Source organism: Helianthus annuus, chromosome 15 (genome assembly GCF_002127325.2).
Source record: "Helianthus annuus cultivar XRQ/B chromosome 15, HanXRQr2.0-SUNRISE, whole genome shotgun sequence".
Classification (NCBI taxonomy): domain Eukaryota; kingdom Viridiplantae; phylum Streptophyta; class Magnoliopsida; order Asterales; family Asteraceae; genus Helianthus; species Helianthus annuus.
This window is the reverse complement of record NC_035447.2, coordinates 50,147,737-50,173,600: the sequence shown is the minus strand read 5'-3', so window position 1 is coordinate 50,173,600 and position 25,864 is coordinate 50,147,737. Positions and strand designations below refer to the sequence as shown.

General features: G+C 33.0%; 1 protein-coding gene and 2 long non-coding RNA genes across 3 annotated transcripts; 2 read left to right on the top strand and 1 right to left on the bottom strand.

Annotated features, from left to right (window-relative positions):
* The first annotated feature begins 2,364 nt into the window (after nt 1-2,364).
* LOC110909638 (auxin-responsive protein SAUR23) lies at nt 2,365-2,840 on the top strand. The gene has a single exon (XM_022154487.2). It carries the CDS (start codon nt 2,445-2,447, stop codon nt 2,727-2,729), a length of 285 nt encoding a protein of 94 aa, XP_022010179.1. The 5' UTR covers nt 2,365-2,444; the 3' UTR covers nt 2,730-2,840.
* Nucleotides 2,841-8,277: 5,437 nt separating this feature from the next.
* Nucleotides 8,278-9,158, top strand: LOC110909639. Its single transcript, XR_002575505.2, has 3 exons — nt 8,278-8,357; nt 8,482-8,626; nt 8,691-9,158. It is a non-coding gene; the product is annotated as an uncharacterized LOC110909639 (long non-coding RNA).
* Nucleotides 9,159-20,703: 11,545 nt separating this feature from the next.
* LOC110909640 lies at nt 20,704-20,948 on the bottom strand. Its single transcript, XR_002575506.2, has 2 exons — nt 20,885-20,948; nt 20,704-20,786 (listed from the first exon to the last, which is right to left on the bottom strand). It is a non-coding gene; the product is annotated as an uncharacterized LOC110909640 (long non-coding RNA).
* Between the last annotated feature and the right edge of the window lie 4,916 nt (nt 20,949-25,864).

Here is a 25,864-nt window from a genome sequence, read left to right as displayed (position 1 = left end):
GTTTAGCTGTATGGGGTGGACAACATTGTTAGACATCTTTCTTAACAGAGGATTAACAATGTTGTCAATCTCATACAACAAAACATTATTGAGTTTAGCATGACCAAATTTAGAGATTTAAGGTACTTTTATTTAGTGGCATTCTTTTTCTCGGTAAAACGCCAAAAAGTTAAAAAATCAAACATCGTTCCTTGGATATTCAATATTGTTCTACGCGAAGTTTCGCCGAATGAATTGTTAGTTGAGGGGTGTAACTCAATAACCTTTTGCTGCATAAGATAGACAAATCTTCAAGAAAAAGAGGCTGATGTCACATTTTGTGCTTCCAAACTGCGACAAAAAAGCTACTTCAAAAACAAAAAACAAAATGAATCATACGAAAGTCGAAACAGCCAGTTAAGATGATTCAAAAAAGAAGAAAGAGACTGGTGACAGTGAAGATTTGGAAGATCAATTGTTTATATATATATTTTTTTTAATTTTCTTTTTCAGTTGATTGTTATATAATAACAACGCCATATATAATAAAAATGCCACACAGACAAATGCTTATGAAAATGCCATCATGCCATAAAACGCCCCAAAACTCCCAAACTATAATAAAATTACTTTGGACAATTATTATAAAAAACTCAAAAAAAGTATAAAAACCAAGGTACAAGAAAAATAGAACAAAGTGCCATCTTTATATAAAACCTCTTAAAACAAAAAAAAACGCCAAAATCTCGAAAAGGTAACTAGAAACAGTAACTACAAAACAGTAAAACTGAAGCGATGGAAACTTTATTATTAACAACATTTATTATATTAAAATTTAAAACGTCAAACTTGAAAGATGGGACGTGTTACAGACTTCAGAGATAAAGCTTATCAAAAACAGTAATTACAAACAGTAACTGAAACGAGAATACTTTATTATAATAATACACCGCCTAAACTACGCGCCAAAGACATCCTATAAAATGATACCTCTCAGCAACTTCCATTTGATCCCACCAAAAAAACAAATGCCAATATTCTTAAATGCCACTCATTGTAAAACGCGAAAAATTTAAAAAAATCAAAGATGGCTAACATGCTTTCTTGGATATTCAGTATTGTTTTTCGTGAAGTTTCGCTGAATGGATTGTTAGGTGAGTGGATTAACTCAGTAAGATTTTGCTGCATGAGATGGACAAATCTTCAAGAAAAAGATACTGATGACAGTCATATGTCATTTTGTGTTCTTTGTTCCTGAAGAAGGCTTGGATGAGTAGAAGAGATCAATGACACCGAGGACTGGGATGATTATAAAGATGAAGATAAGGTTGAAGAGCCAAGCGAAAAACCCACCCACACGTCATCGATCTATGTCCCCAACATCCACAAAAGCCACTTCAACAAACGAACAAACAAATAATCAGACCGATGGGTTTGTTAAGTTTTACATAAAACGTCATATATTTGGTGATAGTTCTTGTAGTATTGAAGAAGAGAGACTGATGACAGTGAAGATTGTGAAGAGAGATCCGATTAGGATTTTTAATTTATTTTTTTCGCTTCTATTTTTTCCTCTGTGGTTGTAATATAATTTTCCGCTTGTAAAACGCCAAGATACCACAAACGCCAAAATGTATATAAAAAATAATAGAACAATGGGCCATCTTGTCTAAAACGCCATTGAATCTAAGAACAAACAATGTGGCATCATCCTAAAAAGTTCTGGCCATACTTAGTATGGATGAAGCTATTTAGAGAGATATTCTTGCCCTTGGGGTTCCAATGACCTACGATTTGGAAACGCCATAAACGCCAAAATATTAATACAATGATACCATAAAAACACTAGGTAATTATTGAATTTGGTTAACGTCAAAAAATCATAAACGCCAAAAATGAAGCAATATTGTGACACCGAATTGGAAAAGCGGAAGATAAAATAACAAAAAAGCCCATACGCCCTAATTATATCGCGCACCACGTGTTGGGCCACGATACGTTCTCACACTATTTAGGGTGTTTTCTCCTGATCCCGTACCGAATTAATATATAATCAATTGCAGTATTAGAAATACCATCCTTCTAAAAGGTGGTGAAAATGACACAATGAGCTATAAATCCTTATTCCAAGTTGGGCGCCTCAGAATACCATAATTTAAAAAGACTCAACTATATTATGTATAATTATATGTTGAAGGATAAGAAAAATAATAGTTTCTAAGTCTGCTAAACTGAGCAAAGCCATGTGATGTAGTCAAGTAGGCCCTTAAAACGATATGAATTATGATTTTTCCCAATTGGGCCATTGGGTAGCTACCTGCAAGTTTAACAATATAAATATATGGCTGATGCTCTAGACTCCCATCAAACTACAACTTCCAAGTGGATTCCACACTTCTGCAAATTAACTTGTTGCCTCACTTCAATTCATACTCTCAAAAACAATCTTATTTGAGCTAAAAGATATGGGTGTTTTTCGGTTGCAATCATTAGTTGCTAATGCAAAACAACTAATCAAACTAAACAACAAACACCAGAAAGATGTTCCCAAAGGATACTTAGCTGTGTATGTAGGGGAAATTCAAAGAAAAAGGTTTGTGGTTCCTTTATCTTACTTGGATCAACCGTTATTCCAAGATTTGTTACGTAGGTCCGAGGAAGAATTCGGGTTTAACCATCCTATGGGAGGACTTACTATTCCTTGCTGTGAAGAAGCTTTCAACCATCTCACCACCCAATTACATAATTAATAGTTTGAGGATTAAATTTCTTCATCATCATCAAAAGAGTTTGGGTGTATTGTTTCTTTATGGTTTTTAGATGACAGTATGATAGGTGAAGTTGTATGAAGGAGCATACCAATTTCCTTTTTTTTTTTGTGAGGAAATTGCTGCTTTCATTTATATGAGTATATCTGCTCCATTTACTACTGTTCCATTTACTATAGGTGTTTTTGAAGTTAAAGAATTTGTCAGTATTAGCCCAAATACCCATTTTGGTTTGGCCGATAATAATTCCAAATTGCTTAATTTGGCCAATAATAATCCCAACTAAGTTATTGACCCATAATAATCCGAACTGGTCCACTTTTGGCCGATAGTAGTCCGCCGTTAAAAATTGCTTAACGGAGTTAAGCTTTTTCCGAATTACAAACCAATGTTTTATGGATTTTGATCAGAACGAGGATACGATTCGATTTATGTAAAACTTACCTCGAAACGGTGCTTCAAACGACTTGATTTTTGTTAATTGGAAGTTTAAACACCCGAATTGAAGCACCGTTTTCGTCGTTTGGGGCAGTATTTCTTCGAGGTAAATTTTATATCAATCAACTCGTATCCTCGTTCTGATCAAAATCCATAAAACATCGGTTTATAATTCGAAAAAAAAGTTTAACTCCGTTAAGCTATTTATAACGGCGGACTATTATCGGCCAATATTGGACCAGTTCGGATTATTATCGGCCAAAATTGGACCAGTTGTGATTATTATCAGCCAAATTGACCAAGTTGGGATTATTTAAATCCAATTTGCCTAAAAAAACAAAGATGATAACAATGAGCAGGACAAAAAATAGTTTACATTATCTATTTCGCTAAGGCGTAAGAGACATTTTTTCCGGGTTCGGACAGAACATCTGAATTGTCAGGACTGGCCCGGACTTGGGTTCACCAATACCAACTTTTCAAATTGCCCCTACGTTTGGTATCCGAAGGTTCATATTGGTTGAAAACGATTTGTGGTTCAATATATATAGTCAACCTAGATCTCTTGTGGCCTCCTACCTTTCGTTAGAATCTTAAAAATATCCTTCATTGGTGCTTATACTTTATACATTTAGAAGTCTCTAATGCCCTCTAACTAGCAGTTAATATAATGTCTTTTATGGCTGAAGTAAAGGTTGAAATGGCACTCTGCAAGTGCTTTTACGAAGTCCGTTATACATGTGTGATATTATAGTTAAGTTGTTTAATTTGGCTATTTACCTATATTAGGTTTAATTGATTTTCTGATGTTATGGATGACAATTGACAATGAAGACTTATTTGTTTTTTTTATCATTAATAGGTAGGAGGTAAAAGATCAAATAAAAATAAAATAAACGTACGAACTGTACGAATTGAAAGAAAAGTCAAAAAGTAGCGGTGGCAATATGGTAATTATCAGCAATTTCAAAAGTACTGTACTGGGGAAAAGCAAAAAGTGGCGGTGGCAATCTGGTAATTATCAAAAACTTCAAAATTACTCTAGTAGGGTAATTTTGAGCATCTGTAGGGTAATTTTGAGCATCAATAGGGTAATTTTGAGCATCTGTAGAGTAATTTTGAGAAATGTAGGGTAATTATCAAATTACTCTAGTAGAGTAATTTTGACTTCTGTAGGGTAATTTTGGGAAATGTCTTGTAGAGTAATTTTGTTAGCATTTAGTTATGGGGTTTAGCTTTATGGTTTAGTTTTTAGCTTTTAGTTTGGGTTGAGGGGGGGGTTAGGTTTTTTTAGGTTTTTGGGGGTGGGGGGGGTTAGGTTTTTTTAGGTTTTTTTTTTTTTTGGGGGGGGGGGGGTTAGGTTTTTTTAGGTTTTTGGGGGGTGGGGGGGTTAGGTTTTTTTAGGTTTTTGGGGGTGGGGGGGGGTTAGTGTAATTTTGATAATTACCCTACAATTTTGATAATTACCCTAGACGACCAAAATTACTCTACTTGAGCTTTTACAAAATTACCCTACAGAAGTTCAAAATTACTCTACTAGAGTAATTTTGAAGTTGCTGATAATTACCAAAATGCCACCGCCACTTTTTTGACTTTCTTTCACTTCGTACGTTTCGTACGATAATTTTATTTTCACAAGAACTTAACTCTACATTTAATAACAAACTTTCAACTAAGAATTGGAAGGGTGCGCCAGGCCAGGCAATAGTGCACCAAAAATGTAATTTACAAAACTAGAAAGTCAAAAGAAAAATTCTAGGGGAAGAACCGTTACATTTAATGGTAAAAGATCAAATAAAAATAAAATAAACGTACGAACTGTACGAATTGAAAGAAAAGTCAAAAAGTGGCGGTGGCAATATGGTAATTATCAGCAATTTCAAAAGTACTGTATTGGGAAAAGCAAAAAGTGGCGGTGGCAATCTGGTAATTATCAAAAACTTCAAAATTACTCTAGTAGGGTAATTTTGAGCATCTGTAGGGTAATTTTGAGCATCAATAGGGTAATTTTGAGCATCTGTAGAGTAATTTTGAGAAATGTAGGGTAATTATCAAATTACTCTAGTAGAGTAATTTTGACTTCTGTAGGGTAATTTTGGGAAATGTCTTGTAGAGTAATTTTGTTAGCATTTAGTAATGGGGTTTAGCTTTATGGTTTAGTTTTTAGCTTTTAGTTTGGGTTGGGGGGGGGGGGTTAGGTTTTTTTAGGTTTTTGGGGGTGGGGGGGGGGGGTTAGGTTTTTTAGGTTTTTGGGGGTTGGGGGGTTAGGTTTTTTTAGGTTTTTGGGGGGTGGGGGAGGGGGGGTTAGTGTAATTTTGATAATTACCCTACAATTTTGATAATTACCCTACACGACCAAAATTACTCTACTTGAGCTTTTACAAAATTACCCTACAGAAGTTCAAAATTACTCTACTAGAGTAATTTTGAAGTTGCTGATAATTACCAAAATGCCACCGCCACTTTTTTGACTTTCTTTCACTTCGTACGTTTCGTACGATAATTTTATTTTCACAAGAACTTAACTCATTAAATGTAACGGTTCTTCCCCTAGAATTTTTCTTTTGACTTTCTAGTTTTGTAAATTACATTTTTGGTCCATACGAAAGCGTAATGAATTTTTTTGCCCATATGCTTTTATACCGACCCTTCAACTTTTAAACTTTGAATTTTTATTTTTCGGCGTAAATTTGGTATACGCTTTCGTGCTTTATTGTGTATGTTTCCTACATACGAATACGAATCGGGTAGTATATAATATGCTTTGACTTTATAGTATAAATTCGGGTTAGTCAGGTTGCATATAATACATTATGATTGTACGGTTGTACGGTATAAACTCGATTTAGTTTACGTTTTGATCCAATCGTAATCTAACTATAGATTACATTGAGTTCAATCGGATACGTCGAAACGTGTGTTTTCGTATGATTAACACTTCGTATAATGATTGGACTAATCCGTTCGACGTTTGCAATGTACCCGCGTCCCTACTTTTTTAAGCTTTTACAAAAATGGACCATTTTGTTTTCCCACTGATCATACAAATCCTTAACTTTTGAAAAATGTAGTTTTAACCCCTACGCTATTACTCCATTTTACAACCCGCTAAACAACTATTTTTATATACGTTTCAATATAAATTCGAGTTGGTCTATGTTTCGACGTAAACATTTTAACAGGAATCAAGTTAGGTCAAATATAATACGTTTTCGTTAAATAGAACATTTTACGTGCATATTATTATGTACGTGACAATATAAATTCGAGTTGGTCTACATTTCAATGTAAATATTTTTGTAAAACGAGTCAGGTCAAATATAATACGTTTTTATGCTTATTTTATGTACGTTTTGTAAATTTTGTTCTCAACCGAGTGAAGTCAGATTGTGATTTCTTTTTTTCCTTCATTTTTTAAAAAACTCTAATTAATCCATATTGATCACATGTGTTTGTTTTTCCTTTACACCCATGATGTTTTCTATGTATGTGTCGGGTCACATATAATACATTATAATAGTACGACATAAATTCGGTTTACTTTACGTTTTAATCCAATCGCAATGCGCGTTTTCATGCGGTTAACACATCACATAACGCTTGAACTAATTCATTCGATGTTTGCGATGAACCACAACCACAACGCGCGTGGGCATTATTACTAGTAACATCTTAAATGAGAAAGTCGGTGGCTTCGGCCACCGACCACTTCCTCTTTTTTGTCTACATATGTCAGTGGTATTTTCCTTACATTGCTCCAATCACACTCACAATCTTACCCGCCCTTTTACTTCCCACCATGTGCAACTCACGGCCCACCATATCATCCTCTATATAAACAATTTTTGTACGTACAGGTTAGTTTATATATAAACAATTAAACAATTTCTGTACTTATAGGTTAGCTTAGAAGTCTAATGTGAAACAACAACTTTTGCTGTGTTTCCTATTTTCTTTCTCAAAATAAACCCATTTAATTAATTCATTTCAAGACTTATTAATGTTTTGGGATATCTTTGAATTGTTGTTATATGGAGTGAGGTGTTTAATTGTAATCAACTAATCATCATTAGCAACTGAAGAATGAAGAAGCATTATTTGTTGTTGTTATTGTTCTATGGGTAATGTAAACAGTGGCGAAACTTGAGATTTCCAATCGAGGGGTCGAAAACGTATATACCAAAAATTTCTATAAAACCGGAGGGTCAAAAATGTATATACCAAAAAATTTCTATACGAAAACTACATACTGAGCGAAAAGTTCGAGGGGTCGGCCGTCTCCTCCCGGCCCCACAAAGCTACGCCCTTGAATGTAAAGAAGTTACATATCCATCCTTTTTATTAGAGAAGTGGGTAAAGAATATTGTTAAGAAAAAATATTTTTTTTACACAATGGTTAAATCGTATACCAACTACTATAATATACTAGCTAAACGAAGAATAGTATATGCCCATTTTATGCAACTCTTCACAATTACTCATTTTTCTAATGAAAAGGATGGAACAAAATGTGTTTTTTGCCGCTTTTCTTTTTTCGTTTTGTTGGTTTTACCAGTGATATGCTCTTGATTTTTTATAGCGCTTTCTTACTTTGTTGGAGGTGGGTTGTACTTGAATGTTTTCTGATGCATGAGAGTTAAAATATCTGGATTTTGCCTTTAGTAGATTGGGTTAGTGTATGCACGCCAACTGTTTGTTTGTTTGCTTGACTCAAAAGTGTTTTATTTTTGTAATTCGTTGATGGATTGGATTACAACTTGCACGATAACTGGTTAGTTGTTGAATTGTTAGTAGTTAATACATGTTTGTCATGGTTTAGGCCTTTCATGTTTTGGATTATAACATCCATGCCAACTATTTGTGTTTATGCATGAAAGAAATTTTTTTTATTAAGCATTTAGTGTGTGGTAGGTATACAAGTTCTTTAGCATTTCTTTATGGGGCCTTTATTTTAATACTTGTAAGTTTCATTTCAGAGCTTAGAGAAACCTTTCAGTGATGTTTTCCGTATCTTTTTTTCCTTTTATCTTCGAAAAATACTATGTTTTTTCTTTCCATACAACTTTTTTGTAATTTTACTTTTTGTATATTTGCAGATACTTGATGAGGTTGCGAGTCTTAATGAACAACATTTATATATGAGTCGAATTGAGAGTTCTGAGCTTCTACAAAGTATGTTACTTTATGATGTTATGGTCTTCATCTCAAGTTTAGCAAATCATGAATCTTATTTCATACAAAGATTCAATTGATGATCTCAAAATGAATGGTATATAGTTTTAACTTAATTTTACAGCCTTTAAATACGAGAATGCAGAAACTCAAAAAAACGATCATGAGGCTGGAACAAGCTGTTGCTGCGTTTGTAAAAGGAGATATTAAATCACATGGAGCTTTTGCTATTTTACAAGGGAGGCATATGAAGTATTGTTTTATAAGAGGTAAGTTTAATCTAAATTATACTCTTGCATATGAAATGTATTGATGATTCATTGTGTAATGCAGGGAATGGTACTCTTGAGCATGCATAAATAATATAAGTGATGGGAAGTTTTTGAAGACAAATCAAAATGCAGAGAGCATATTATAGTTTCCAAGAAGCCCAACCAAATTAAGAAGTCCAATTTCTCTTTAAAGTATACAATTAGTCAACTTAAAACGTTTCGCCATAAATTTGGTTCTGAATCGAAAGGGATCAAACTTTAACCCTTGATATGAATATGCCTTTTTATTACACGTGTCAGTTTTTCTTTTATACATGTTTTATGCTTTTTTTTTTTTTTACGTTTCTTATGTATTAGTTGGATCACATATAAATACGTAATGATTGTATAATATAAATTTGATTACCTTACATTTTGATCCAACCGCAATGCTATTATATCTGATATATCAAAACACGCGTTTTCATATGGTGTACGCATTACTCACTGATGAACGATTTTGAAGAGAGGTTAGATGAATGCACTTTAAGGCTGTGAATTTGCTGTAAGCTGGTTAGTTTAGTTAAAGCTTGTCCTGTTTGTGAATGTTTTATTATGATCCTAATCTAGAAAACTTGGGTTCTATTTCTAGTTGTCTGATGAAGATGATGATGTTAAATGGCTCTACTACTGCAATGCAAAGACTCGAGAACTGGACAACCTTTTAGGAGCTATTTATCATAAGATCCTAGGTATTAAAGACCCTCACTTTCCTGTATTGTTTTTATTGATCTTGTAAACAGATGCATGGAACGCCTATTTCGGTATTCCAGGTTCAAACAATGACATCAATGTTTTACACATGTCGCCGTTGTTCCAAACCGTAACGGATGGTACCACACCCTTCTGTCCATTCTATGTTAACGGACGATATTACAGACGTGACTTTCTTCTTGTGGATGGCATCTACCCATCTTGGTCTGTTTTTGTGAAAGCTTCTTCATTTCCTGTGTAGGCTAAAGAAATCGTGTTCAAAAAGTTGCAAGAATTGGCAAGAAAAGATGTTGAGAGGGCTTTTGGTGTTTTAAAGGGTAGATGGGGCATACTAAGGCGACCGGTTCGTGTGATGAACAAGAAATCAATACATAGCATAGTATACGCATGTATCATATTGCACGATATGCTAATCAAAGAAGACGGACGTGCAATATCTCCGGATTGGGTGCCGGATCCTCCTACGCAAGTTCACGTTCCAGAAAATATCCAAAAAGAATTGCGTGATGAAGAAACTCACTTTTGGTTGAGATACGATTTAATTGAACTAGTAGGTTCTTTAGATTTGGGGTTTCATGAGTCGGACGAGAAATAGAGTTTCTTTATTATTTTTTTTTAAATTGTAGTCTAAAATATTTCTAGTATGTTTACTTGAACAAGTATGTTTTAATTTTAACGAAATTTATTGTTTTAGTGTTTTATTGTTAATTTCTAATTTAAAAAACAATTAAAAAAAGTTGTGAGTGATGGAATTCCATCAGTAGTGATGACCACCGCCACTAAAAAAAGGATGAGAGTAATGGAATAATGGTTGATGACATGACGGAACTTGATTGGATGTTGTGAAATGATGAGTGAGTGATGACCACCCCCCACTCCCCTTATACAAGAGCACATCATCAACGAGAAGGTTCCATTTTACTTTTTTTTTTTTTTTTTTTTTATAACTTGAGCATTTCTTCATTATAGTTATTGGATATTAAATGTCGATTTTGATATCCATCTATGTTCGCATAAGTGTGTCCTATTGATAGTTTTACACTTTCTCATTGTTTTCGATATTACCAACGGTTGTTTCGGTTATGAGACTTTCATCATCTCGATTGTCTTTATGATTTGGTCTGAGATTTTTAGGTTCTAAGGTTACTAACGTAATGAACCGCTGAGAATGTACGGACAAATACTTACCTAGTTATGCATTCGCCATGAAGCGCGGGTGGTAATACTAGTTTAATTAAACACGTGAATCTTGATTAGAGGGTTGTTGGTTTGCAAACGAGGTGAGTAGGTAGAGTTCTTACCACATGTGCTTTTGCTTACATAATCTATACTATATTAACAATAGTACGTACGTGTTAACTAATGCCATAAGATTTATATTGTTAATAGTACGTGTCAATTAATAGTACGTAGGTGTTAACAAATTTATAAACTATTAGCTTTTTTCGAGGTAATGAATAGTTGATGTTAAAATCATGTTTAGCAAAAAAATGATGAATGACAACGAATCAAATTCTTACAAAAGTAGTTTTATTTGTGTTTTTGTATTAATATTTTTTTTTCCAATTCTCATTTATAAATACTCTTTACTGTAATATACTTGTAGAAAAGTGTGTGCACGTAAAAACAATATCTGTTTTTTTTTCTATTTACAACAAAAATTAATCACAGGTCACATAGGTGAGGAAAGGAGGTCTTGGGTTCAATTCTAGGGCCGGCCCTAAGAATTTATGTACCCTGTTCAAGCTTGAAAAATGTGTTCTTATTCCTTAACGAAATTGGGTATTTGGTTCACTAAAGGTCTAAACCTAATGTCAAAGAGGTTAATAACTAATCTAAACCGTAAGAATAGTTTGTAAGGGGCCTATATTGGTGTTTGTATGTGTGTACCCTATTAAAAAATATTTAACATATACAAATCAGGATTTTTTTCATAAAAAAAACGTACCTCTCGAAATATTGGGCCCTGGCCGGTGGTACTCCCCGCCCACCCCAGGGCCGGCCATGTTCAAGTCCCACAGTTAACATGAAATTAAAGAAATTTGTCGTTAAAAAAAATATACTAATAAAAGTTATACTTTTAAATATATAAAATATATTAATACTATAAAAGTTATACTTTTAATAAAGAAATTATGGACACTATATTTAGTATCACTTAGGGGCTGTTTGTTTAACTCTTAATGAGGCTCTTAATAGTTCAAACTTTTTACCGGTTCAGCACTTAATGGTTCAGACTGTTTGTTTCACGAGCAGATGTCTGAATGGTTCAGACATTTGCCTCTGAATGGTTAAGATTTATACAGAGTCTGAATGGTTAAGACCTCTAATCTGAATTGGTCAGACATTTGCCTCTGAACGGTTAAGCATTATGTAGGCTCTTAATGGTTTAGATCTCTTACTCGTTCAACACTTAATGGTTCAGACCTCTTACCTCTTACTGATTCAGCATTTAACCATTCAGATATTGCCAAACAGCCCCTTGCGGGGTTGTCTTTTCGTTTTTTTTTCCTTCTCTTCTATCAGACAGGGGCGAATCTACATTGATTGATACGGGTTTACACGAACCCACGGCGTTTCAAAATTTTAATAGAGATTATACATTAGAAACATGAATGAACCCATAAACAAAAGCTATTCATAGCCATACAGAGGATCCCGAGTTCTATACTAATAAAAGTTATACTTTTAAATATATAAAATATATTAATACTATAAAAGTTATACTTTTAATAAAGAAATTATGGACACTATATTTAGTATCACTTAGGGGCTGTTTGTTTAACTCTTAATGAGGCTCTTAATAGTTCAAACTTTTTACTGGTTTAGCACTTAATGGTTCAGACTGTTTGTTTCACGAGCAGATGTCTGAATGGTTCAGACATTTGCCTCTGAATGGTTAAGATTTATACATAGTCTGAATGGTTAAGACCTCTAATCTGAATTGGTCAGACATTTGCCTCTGAACGGTTAAGCATTATATAGGCTCTTAATGGTTTAGATCTCTTACTCGTTCAACACTTAATGGTTCAGACCTCTTACCTCTTACTGATTCAGCACTTAACCATTCAGATATTCCCAAACAGCCCCTTGAGGGGTTGTCTTTTCGTTTTTTTTCCTTTCTCTTCTATCAGACAGGGGCGAATCTAGATTGATTGATATGGGTTTACACGAACCCACGGCGTTTCGAAATTTTAATAGAGATTATACATTAGAAACATGAATGAACCCATAAACAAAAGCTATTCATAGTTCAGTGGATAAGTCAATTCATAGCCATACAGAGGATCCCGAGTTCTAGTCCCACCTATGTCATGGAATCTTGAATTACTTTTTTTTTTTTCTTTCTTATGTTCTTTCTGTCCTTTTTTTTTTGTTCTTTTCTTTCTTCCTGCAGAATAATCAATTAGAATAATCAATTTAAGATTGTGTATTAGTTTCCTTTTTCTTGAGTTAAGTAAGCTTTCAATTTATTAATTTCCTATTAGCCTAGAAATCATGAATATAATTATATGAACCCTGCTAATTTGCTAATGTTTAATTGAATGATTATGTGATTAAGCATATATTTGATGAACCTTACCCGACCCGATCCGACTCAAATCAAACAGAACTGCGAACGGACCCGAAAATTTAGATGCTCGGTTACACAACGAACCCACTGGAAAAAATTTCTGGATCCGCCACAGACTAATAAAATGAATACATTTTCCATGTAAAAAAATGTTCACATTTCAGAGAACTTAGAAATATAATAGTTTATGTTAGGATGAGTATAAAATTCAAATTTATTGCAAAAAGAATGGGTGTAGTTTTCGGTCATGCATGTGCAACTTATGGCCTATTGGACTCATAATATGACGTATCATATATGATCTCGGGCTACTGGTAAATGGTAGATTGCATTATTCTGAACATAAAAACTATTATCCAGATAAGGCACGCAAAACAACAAGCTGGGGACCTTATCATATACAAAATGAAAACTTGTCAAAACTATCAACTTAAAAAATCATATGTTTTCCTTACCATTTTATTTGCAAAAATTTCGAAAGTATCCATTTCACAATTAACAAAACAACTTTCGATTTGTACACCAACACTCCCAACTTTCAACTTATTAGCCGATAACACTCCCTAACTAACTGAACTCTAACCCAATTAGTTTTTGCTGATGTGGCATCTGATGTGGTATTTTTTTTTTGCTAACGTGGCACTTGATCTGGGATTTTTTTTATGACGTGGTAGCTGATGTGGCAACTAACGTGACATTTTTGATGATGTGGCAACTGATAGCAGCTTACATGGCATTTTTGATGATGTGATAGCTGACATCAGCTAACTGTGTTAGGATTCTGATAGTTGGGAGTGGTGGTGTACAAATTGAAAGTTGGGATTATTATTGGTCAACTGATAAAAGTTGGGGTTATTTAAATCCAATATATTTTTTAAAATTACGAAAACAATGACTTTTTTTAGTTCCAATAATTTTAACCAATCATATGATGACACATATCCATGGTACAAAAATGTATGCTATTTACAAATTAGTAGTTTTTATATTAGTTTTTGTTTTTCTTTTCTTTAACGGTAAATTTTTTTACTCTTTGTGATACTTGAACTAAGTCATTCCTTTCGGAAAGTGCTTAAAGATTTTGTATTTGTCAATAGACCACCACACCATTAGTAATCAGTTTTTTTGTTCAACAAATAATTTTATTTATTCATTTTATAATAAAATAATGTGTTATATATTATATAAATTGAAATTATAAATAACATTTTTATATTAAGTATACTTGAATTATAGTTAGAATTTTTATTTCTATTTCTAAATACAGTTTTTTATTCCATGAATTTGAATAGCTATGGTGTGGATAAGGATCTGTTGTGCCATGTTGAATCATCCACACACCAGATAGATCTGATTTATTGCGTAATGTTGAATTTGTTGCGCCAAATAACACAAGTCGCACAAGCATTTTTGTAGTTTCAAAAGATCAATGCTATTTTGCCAAATGAAATGTGTCGCGTCAAATGGCAGATGCGGCACCCTTCTTGTTTTTTTTTCTGTTTGATTGTTAACTGTTGGTAATCACCAATGAATGATGTTTGTTTTGTTGCTATAGTCAATCTTCTATTGATGACAACTTAGGTTGGAGGGTATAATCCTCGGTGACTTGATTGGGGAGTGGGTGTCACCGATCGGTGACCACCCCTATCTGTTTGAGTTGGGTGTTTGAGTTGGAGAGAGGGTGAGGAATTCGGTGTGTAGTCACCGATTGTGTTGAGAGGAGAGGAGAGACCAATCAAGTTTTTTTTTTTTTTTTTAATTGAGGGGTGTTTCACCATACTAGGTGGCGGAACTAGAACATCAACTCAGGGGTATCCCCAAAAAAAAAATTTATCGTGCAATCATACAATATTAAAAAAACATGCCGCCCAATTGCCCAAATCAATAATCATTCAATTTTGGGCTATTATTTACTTATTTGGGCTTAGCAAATGTGTATTATTTACTTATTTGGGCTTACCTAATGTCTTGTTATTTACTTATTTGGGCTTACCAACATCTTATTATTTTGTAAAAAAAAATTTGAGGGGTGTCCTCGTACTTGTTCAGGGGTGTCCTATGTATAAAAATCGAAAAAAATAAAAAATTTAACACTACTAGTAAAAACTTGAGCCGTAGCCTGGGCTACGCCCCACATAACTAAAGGTCCGCCCCTGCCATACCTAGTGATTGAGTGTAAAATTGGGAGTAGAATGAGGAGTTGACATGTCATAATATTATTGGGTATGATTTCACTTAAACACCCTAGGGTGATTGACTATACCCTCCACCCTTAGAAAGAAAATGCTACCCAATATTTGCGCCTTTGATGTTTCCAACCAACTTAGAAGAGACGATAGGTGGACAAGAAAATAGGTGAGACTAATAAAAGAAGGATAAATAAAAGCAGAGACTTCAACACATTATATTGAGAAAAAATAACTATCAAAATGAAAGATGGATTATTAATACCAGGGATTTCAAGTAGGGGTGTTAATTTCTATACGATACGAACTTGACATGAAATTCATGGGTTTGAGTTTAATGTAAACATGTTTGGATCAATTTAAGGTTGAACATACGAACCCATTTAGCTAAACATGTCATGTTAATGTCAAGGGGGCAAGTTGGGGGGTTGAAACATGTTATATTATATTATATTATATTATATTATATTATATTATATTATATTATATTATATTATATTATATTATATTATATTATATTATATTATATTATATTATATTATATTAATATTATATTATATTTTCTTATAGTATATTTTAAGTCATAAATTAAATTGGTTATGTATTTTATGTTATAATTCTATATTATTAGGGAGTAAAATAAGATTCTATAATTAAAGTGTAATTTTTTATATACATTTTAGAACCCATTTAGCTAAACATGTCAGGTTAATGTCAAGGGGGCAGGCTGGTGGGTTGACACGTATTATATTATATTGTATTGTATTGTATTGTATGTATTGTATTGTATTGTATTGTATTGTATTGTATTGTATTGTATTGTATTGTATTGTATTGTATTGTATTGTATTTATTGTATTGTATTGTATTGTATTGTATTGTATTGTATTGTATTGTATTGTATTGTATTGTATTGTATTGTATTGTATTGTATTGTATTGTATTGTATTGTATTGTATTGTATTGTATTGTATTGTATTGTATTGTATTGTATTGTATTGTATTGTATTGTATTGTATTGTATTGTATTGTATTGTATTGTATTGTATTGTATTGTATTGTATTGTATTGTATTGTATTGTATTGTATTGTATTGTATTGTATTGTATTGTATTGTATTGTATTGTATTGTATTGTATTGTATTGTATTGTATTGTATTGTATTGTATTGTATTGTATTGTATTGTATTGTATTGTATTGTATTGTATTGTATTGTATTGTATTGTATTTGTATTGTATTGTATTGTATTGTACTAGTGCTAATACCCGCGAATTTCGCGGTGTTGACAAATGATATCTTTTTTTATATTTAGAAAAAAAATAACGATTATACACTTGTTTGATTGGGCAATTGCTTTATTATTTATGGATGTTTCAAATCTTTATTGGCTATGCCTAAAAGGTTTTATACTATGTGAGTGTATGCATCCTATATGTGAAGATGTGAGCGAGGAACCAACTGTTTTGCAAAAAAATGACTATTTTAGCAAAGAACCCGGTGGAGACTCCTTGTAAGGTCGAGCCATGTATCCATGTTGTCTAGCAATATCCATAGCATAATATATACATAATACCTGGTTAACTACTTAAGCTCATTTTGAAAAGACACTCCCACCTAGTAATACTTCTTCCATCTTTGAACCACCTACTTAAAGAAAAAAAAATGTCTTATACACTTCATTGAAGCACAACTTACACTTTGAATTCCTATCAACCCAATTTTGGACCAATTCTTATGGCAAGTGAACTGAAAAATCAAAACAAAGAATGTGAGTTGCTTCCATTGAGTTAAGTGAGAAAGGTCCATGACGCAAGGAACTTCTTAGTGCTGCAAGCTTATTTCTCAAAAAAAAAAAATTACTAATGCTTTATGCCCACTACCAAATATGCAAAATAACGATGTGGGAAAATAAGAAGATAAAAAATACGAAGACCCGATATTTTTGAGATACCTCTACATCCAACTTTGACATTTTTGAACAATTTCCTAGATCTTTGGCAAACTTGTGAGGCAAATGTTTAATGCTTGTAAGAAAGGGTGATTCACTTATGTTATCTCCTTTAAGTGTCAAACATATAAAAAAGAAGCTTAAAATGAAACAACTCAAACGGGGCAAAAGTTGCCTCAAGTTCGACAATTATTTATAGGATGTGTTTTCTAATTATTTAAAATTAGACAAAAAGCATTTCGGGTTATACTTACACAAAAATTACCGGCTTTGACTCATTACCTAACCCGCCCAACCAAGCCATTTTCCACCTCTACAAAAGCCTGAAAGTAGAGAGGACCTGGGCACAACCATTTGTTTCCTGTAATATTGATTTTCCTTTCCTAAATTCCAAGTCTATCTGCAAAAAAATTAATAATTTACTTATGAGAAGAAAAAAACATGCAGTTACTATTTAAGATCTTTATTATTTTTATTTACAATTCATTCATTTGATGCTTTTTTGATCCAAAACAAAACAAACTGAACCCACTTTTAACTCGGCTTGTCATCTGTTAAGTGACCCGACCCAAGTGCTTGATAGCAAAGTGCTCTCAAAGCAACGTGGGATAATACCTGCCTCTCTGTTAGCTCATAAATTACATCTAATAAACAAAAGAAAAAATACATTTAAAAGAGATAATGTTTATCATTCTTACCGCGGAAACTCTTCTCTCTATCGATGCTTCAAGAATATCGTATCACTTTCTGTCTCTCTGCATCTGATTTGTAAGTTGATCGATCCAAAATTCCTACATACATAGCCATGAATCTTTATAAGTCTGTGGACTTTGATAAAATAGAATAAAAGGTTTTCAACACGACTAACCATTACCATTTGTTATAACTTCCGCACCATCAGCATAAAAGTTTCGATGAAAAATAAAATACCCGAGTTCTGTCAACGTACCAATTGTAACATATATAAAACCTTCGGCATGCGTTTGCACCAAATACTGATTGGTGAGTAATTATTATCATTCCAGCTAACAACATCCAGTACGTCTTCTTTTATCGTTTAAGGTTGGTTCAAGTTCATAATATCTATCGGCAAGCATTATCTGATGAAGCCCAATTTGACCTTTGTTTTTTTTTTTTACTATGTTCCACTTGCCTTGTTGACCCGTTAAGTATGTTAACCAAGCATAGAAAGTAGAGGACAAAATAATATAAGAAGCAAAGAATCATAAAGCTAAATTACTAAGCGGTCACATGCTTAACTTGAAAAGGCGATTAATAGCCCGTTCTTATTCTTCCCATGGATTGCTATGTGGGTAAAAAACCTAAAGCCTCATATAAATCAGAAGTAAAATAATTTAGTTATACAACATATAAGTGGCTGGCATGAACACATATACATACTCACTGTTAATGGTGTGTGAAAAAGCAAAACTCCACAAATAATGTAGAACTAAATAAAACACCAAACAATCATATGATCTTTTAGTTGAAGATATAAATCGGTAAAGTTTAAAGAACTTAAATACTCCCCTAAGTAGAAGTACTATCATATAATTTTTACCAAATTAGGCAATAAGGTCACTAAGTGGTTCAACACAAACACATTAAAATGTAATTGTATACAGTGACAGCTCGGATGAAGAACAATAAGTGGATTTTTAAAGGTGTTCAATGAAAAACAAAATAATTGGAAATTTACCTTCAACTTGACTAAGAAGTAACCCCCATTTCCGCCAAGCGCTGCCTGTACAACTGTAAAGAGTTAGGAAGACAAAAGTAAACCATCAGTGTAAGAAGAAATCACATAACATAGCTACAGGCATACCGAATTTGCGTATTATTGGAACATAAGAACTTTTTCCCCTTTCTAAACTCTTTTTTTATGACAAAACCAAATTAGAGACACCATATAAGAATCTCAAGTGTTTATAAAAAAATTGAGTTTGTGCGTTTATAGAAAAACTTTTAAACAAAAAAAGACACTCTGAAATAAGTTTAAAATGTGGATATTGAATATTAACAACAGAAGGCTACAACCTGCAATGTAAAAGAAAATACCTGAATTTCCATTCGGCTAAAAATCAACAAAAAGTTATGTGGCTTTATATCACAATGGAGGAAGCCTCCTGAATGTGTATATTAAACTCCATTCAACAATAAGAAGGAAAAAAGTTCGAGAGTTAACAAATATGTTTGATTAATCTCATTACAGGGGTTGAAATCATATGGGATCAACAATAAACATAGAAGGCATGAAGATTCAACTTTAAACATAATCTCAATCATGGTTTTTTGTATTTAAAGTGCATCACAAATCAAGAAAATGCTCTTAAGTGAAAATAGCCAAAAGATGAAAAGATGGATTCAAAGTGAGTTTTTTTAATAATAGTTGATATGATAAGTACAGATGGATCAAGTTAAAAAGAAACAAATGGAGAATCATGATATTTTAAACAACTAAAAAAAAGAAAAACCAACAGAAATTTGAAAACAGGGGAAAGAAGAATATTCATTTCTTAGGATGTTAATTTTTACCATGATTTGTAGCCACTCTAATGGCATCCAACATCGTCACTGAAATACATGTATTTAATTTAAATCAGCTGAAGATTCAAGAAAGTTAATCTATGTGAATAAAATCAATAATTAATTATAGAAAAATTACCAGTGTCAAATTTGTTTGGGGGTGCAAAATAATGCCTCTTCCTAAAAGATTTCTTGTGACCAAAGCTCTAATTTCATCATCAAAACCCCTGCAATGATAATTTCACTAAACTTGCAGTGTTGAAACAAACAATAATAAAACTACACACTACAAATAGGATTTCTAGATATAAAAAAATTCAATAACCACATGAAACCTAATAAGATGAAAACAATTCAATAATCACATTTGCAACCTAATTTTTGAGCAAAAAAAAAAAACAACACCCACCACTCGATGTTAGACCATCGCCATTCTTACACCATACGAACCCTAGCCACCACCAAGAACGTTTTTAGTCATCACGAACGGCTGAAACAAAGATCTGGAAAAAAAATCTAAACATAAGATCATCTAAAACGCCATGAATGTTAAAAATCCCTAAATACGATGTTCTCCATCACAAAAAAAAAACATAATAAATCAAAAACCCTAGCGCAACTGTCAAGAGAACGCGGCTACTACACCGTCGCTGTTGTTGTCATGGTTCTCCGTCACAAATCAGAACATCCACTATAATTGAAAATTGAACATTTATAAATTGAAAACTACCTATACAAATCAAAACAAAAACCAAAAATAAATCGAAGAACTAACCAATATCAGACTATGACGGCGTTGACGGAGAGGTGCCATAAACTTCAGAATTAGAGAGAATTAGCAAGGCAATAATCGATTGTTGTAGATGATGCGTGAAGGAGATGATGATAGATTTGATTAAGATGAAGATGATGAAGAGTGACTGCTGTTGTTGTTCGTAAAAAAACAAATCTTCAGAAGTAAGAAGGATGCCAGGGGAGAACATCAAGAGACGGAACGTCGATGGAGGAGCAAAAAATCTAGGGTTTGATCCTGGATAGTAGCAAAGAACATTAGAATAAATAATTATAGGTAATTAACAAATACAAACCTGCTGATTGAAGACGAATGAAGGATTGAATGTATGTCGCAGATGGATGGGATGAGAGAAAGGGGTTTCTGGAGAAAACCCTAGGATCGCGAGTGAAAATCAAATCAATTTAATCAAGGATTGAATGTTAAAGAATGATAAAATTATCATTTTTAATTGAAATTATGTGTGAACTAACCTTGTTCTTGAAGATTAATTTGAAAATCTTGATGAGCGGCGGTGAAGAAAGCGTATCAGAGAAGAAGAGAATGGGAAAATTGATTGGTTTATTGGTTTAAATATGGACGGAAAAAGGAGGACCCGAATAGACTAAATGGATCCCGTGTCAGGTTAATTCAAGGGAAATGAGGAGAATGAATATTTTGGTGGGAAAATGAGCTTTTGAGGCCCTAGGAGGGGGACATGTGTCCCCTAATTAAGGCTTTTATTAGGTTGTATAGATTGTATTGTATTGTATTGTATTGTATTGTATTGTATTGTATTGTATTGTATTGTATTGTATTGTATTGTATTGTATTGTATTGTATTGTATTGTATTGTATTGTATTGTATTGTATTGTATTGTATTGTATTGTATGTATTGTATTGTATTGTATTGTATTGTATTGTATTGTATTGTATTGTATTGTATTGTATTGTATTGTATTGTATTGTATTGTATTGTATTGTATTGTATTGTATTGTATTGTATTGTATGTATTGTATTGTATTGTATTGTATTGTATTGTATTGTATTGTATTGTATTGTATTGTATTGTATTGTATTGTATTGTATTGTATTGTATTGTATTGTATTGTATTGTATTGTATTGTATTGTATTGTATTGTATTGTATTGTATTGTATTGTATTGTATTGTATTGTATTGTATTGTATTGTATTGTATTGTATTGTATTGTATTGTATTGTATTGTATTGTATTGTTGTATTGTATTGTATTGTATTGTATTGTATTGTATTGTATTGTATTGTATTGTATTGTATTGTATTGTATTGTATTGTATTGTATTGTATTGTATTGTATTGTATTGTATTGTATTGTATTGTATTGTATTGTATTGTATTGTATTGTATTGTATTGTATTGTATTGTATTGTATTGTATTGTATTGTATTGTATTGTATTGTATTGTATTGTATGTATTGTATGGTATGGTATTGTATTGTATTGTATTGTATTGTATCGTATTGTATTGTATCGTATTGTATTGTATCGTATTGTATTGTATCGTATTGTATTGTATCGTATTGTATTGTATCGTATTGTATCGTATCGTATTGTATCGTATCGTATTGTATCGTATCGTATTGTATCGTATCGTATTGTATCGTATCGTATTGTATCGTATCGTATTGTATCGTATCGTATTGTATCGTATCGTATTGTATCGTATCGTATTGTATCGTATCGTATTGTATCGTATCGTATTGTATCGTATCGTATTGTATCGTATCGTATTGTATCGTATCGTATTGTATCGTATCGTATTGTATCGTATCGTATTGTATCGTATCGTATTGTATCGTATCGTATTGTATCGTATCGTATTGTATCGTATCGTATTGTATCGTATCGTATTGTATCGTATCGTATTGTATCGTATCGTATTGTATCGTATCGTATTGTATCGTATCGTATTGTATCGTATCGTATTGTATCGTATCGTATTGTATCGTATCGTATTGTATTGTATCGTATTGTATTGTATCGTATTGTATTGTATTGTATTGTATTGTATTGTATTGTATTGTATTGTATTGTATTGTATTGTATTGTATTGTATTGTATTGTATTGTATTGTATTGTATTGTATTGTATTATATTATATTATCTTATAATATATTTTATGTCATAAATTAAATTGGTTATGTATTTTATGCCATAATTCTATATTAAAAGAGAAAGTAAAATAAGATTCTATAATTAAAGTGTAATTTTTTATATACATTTGTGTTATTTTACTAAAATTTTAAGTTTAATATATTAATTTAAATAATTAGGTTGAACGGGTCATGTTCGGGTCAACTCGTTAATATTCGGTTCGTGTTCATATGTATGGCACGATTCTTAGTTCAAGTCATGTTTGGATTCATGTAAAATTTCAGGTTTAGATCGGGTTGGACCTATCAACCCCGAGACATGACCCGTTTAAAATAAAAGAAACTCTTAACTTTCCTTCATGGCCGTCTTAGAGGGTGTGCGGAGTGTGCCATCGAACATGGCCCAAAATTTTTGAGGGCCCGATATTTTTTGGTTATATTTATATATAAAATATTTAGAAACATTAACATTCATGTAGTTCTATTGGTTTTGTGCTTATATGTCAATACACAGGTATTTGGTTCGAGACATAGCAACATTAATTTATTTTTGTTTTCATTTCTTGAAGGTTGGGCCCTATTTTCTTCAAGTTCTAATGGTTTTGTGCTTATAAAATGTATATCAGTATATGTATGTATTATTTATACAAACCATCATGTGTTGCAGTATAGTTCTTCTGATGATGAAAGGGGACAATATTATTTATACAAACCATCATGTGTTCTAGTTTTTGATGAATTTCATGGAAAGGGACAGTATAGTTTTTCTGATGATGACGAAAGCTCTTCTTCTTTGTAGGTATTTATTAAGGTAAACGTTTAAATGATTTTGGGTAGATTCTGAATGTGGAAAGAACAAGATGAAATCCTTGTAAAAAAGTTTGCATCTAAATTAAGTTGGTTGGTTATGAAGAACTAAATGTAATTTTTTGTTCCTAACAGTGTTTCTTTGAAGACGACGACTTCGTCAAAACATAGTTTGTAATCACAAAACTACATTTTTTTAAAATCCTATCGATATTAAAATATTAAAACCTGAAAGTTTTTGTGGTGTTGGGAAACAGATTTCTTGCGTTTTGGGGGTTATGTGGTTATATGTCAACTCTGTCAATGGGTTAAACTTTTGAAGGGTTTATAATGGGGAAGAAGACAAGGGTAAAATGACTTTATTGCCCTCACATGGGTGCACGTGACCAAACTTAACCTTTAAAATAAATCAAGTTAGCGCTAAGAGATGAAAGGTGTGACGAGTTTTCCAAATAAAGGATTGCGACTGTAATTATTGAAGTTAAAGGGTATCCATTGCAATCCAATACTAACATAAAGGACGAAAAATGTAATTTATCCAATATAGTAAATAAGCTATTTATATAATTACTTTTGATTTTCATATGCAATCGGGCTACAAAATAATGAAGATAACGTTCAATGCCTAAAATCAAGATTTTCCAGAAATCAGACAAAGAACAAGCCCCCCATGCCTCGCCAAACACTACCTAGTGTCCTAGCTATTTCAGAAAAGAGAAATCTGAACACAAGGCACAAGGTCGTGCTCCATGAAGCATAACTGCGTGTGCACACCCTTGGAAAAAAGACAAAGGAGACACCAAGACACGGGACTGTGTCTGATCAAACACGCTCGTGCCTAAAACCACTAGTGAAGAAAAAACTTAGGTGGGCCCACAAGAGTTGACCACACACGTGTCTCACCTAAGCATAGGGTCGTGATCCATGCAAAATGTCAACTTTACAACTGTCCCAAAAAAGCAAACGACAAATTTCAATGTCATGGGTCATGCCTCATTAGGCGAGGTCGTGCCCCATGGCGTAGACTACCTATAAATTGAAGCTCATGTCTCCTGGTTAAAGAAAACCCTCCATAAACCATTACAGCTCTCACTATCGATAGCCCCAGTACTATTCTCACCATTTCACCACCACCCATTTTAACCACAACCCACTTCCACATTATTCCACCATTACTTCTACCTACCACACTACCAACTTGTTGTAATTTTCGGTTTTATTTAGTTAATATAACAATCCTCAAGAAAACCGACACCCTTGTAATTTTCCCGACACCCTAAAAATAGTTTAAATATTCTAATATGTCTTTAAATATACCGTGTAGGTGAAAACCGAGCCCGAAATACAATATAGCATTAAAAATAAATCAAAAAAAAGAAATATTAAGTTGAGGCGGGCCGCGTAGAATCCCACCTCAACCTTACGCGGGCGGTATAGAGGTTTAAACCTGATTTCGTTGATTTCGTTAGTTCAGGCGGGCCGCGTAAGACCCATCATTAGTTAACACGGGCCGCGAGAGCCCCAAAATGTGGCGCAGCCCGGTGATGACACGTGTCATCATCGTGTCAAGTCTAGATGGTGATCCGGACGAGCTACGCGTTGACCCAAGTTTGACGCGGGCCGCGTAGGCCCTTGCCTACTCTTACGCTGGCCGCGTAAAAATCAGATTTCAGCCCTATATAAGGAGGCATCGAGCCTTCAGTCTGTTTCGTTCATTTCTTTCTTTTTTAAGCAAATTTCTGAATAGTGGGCATTATACCCGAGTCTAATACCCCCTAAATAGCGAGGTTCTGCTACGATGTAAGTATCATAACCTCTAGAGACGTATTAGATACTCTGCCCGATTGATCTAGGGTTCCGTAACGGCTGTCGTGGTTCTGCCCGACGTAGTCGTTGGAATGCCGTCTCGGGGAGGGTATTACTAATGTTAAAATGGGTTATTATACTAACACACGTGCATTTGTGTAATTTATAGATTATTCCCAGGAAATCCTTACTGAAAACCCTAAAACAACAATGTGAGTAATCCCCTTTTTGTTAACTGTTTTTACAAAACCTTAAATATTTTTCCATGCGAATAGCAGTTATTGAGTATTTGTAAGGATACAATTAGAGTCGGTAAATTTGGGGTTTTGTATACAAAATTTGTTACCACCTGGTAAAGGAGTAACATGACCATAAGTCGGAACGACATTACCGTGTGGTGGTAATTGATATAACTTGGAAACAAATGTAATTGCGGATGCGCCCTCAATACTGTTCACTGTGACTTTTTATTTAAACTTGATTAAACTGGGATTCACTCACCAGTATTTCCCACTGACAAAATGTTTTTAAAACGCGTTTCAGGTAACAAAATGTGAAAGCCAAATAGAAGCCAGCTGGACAGCACTGAAGGCTTGGAAAAGTGGCAATAAAGTTACCTAAAAGAAATAGATGTTTTTCTTAAATAAAAAAATAGGATTTATTCCTATGAAAAGTGTGTACTGAAAACTTGGGTTTTACCCCTGTGTTTAATGTTATGGAAAATGT

Excerpts from the sequence above, each read along its gene's own strand:
- LOC110909638 (XM_022154487.2), top strand. The coding sequence starts at position 2,445 with ATGGGTGTTTTTCGGTTGCAATCATTAGTTGCTAATGCAAAACAACTA.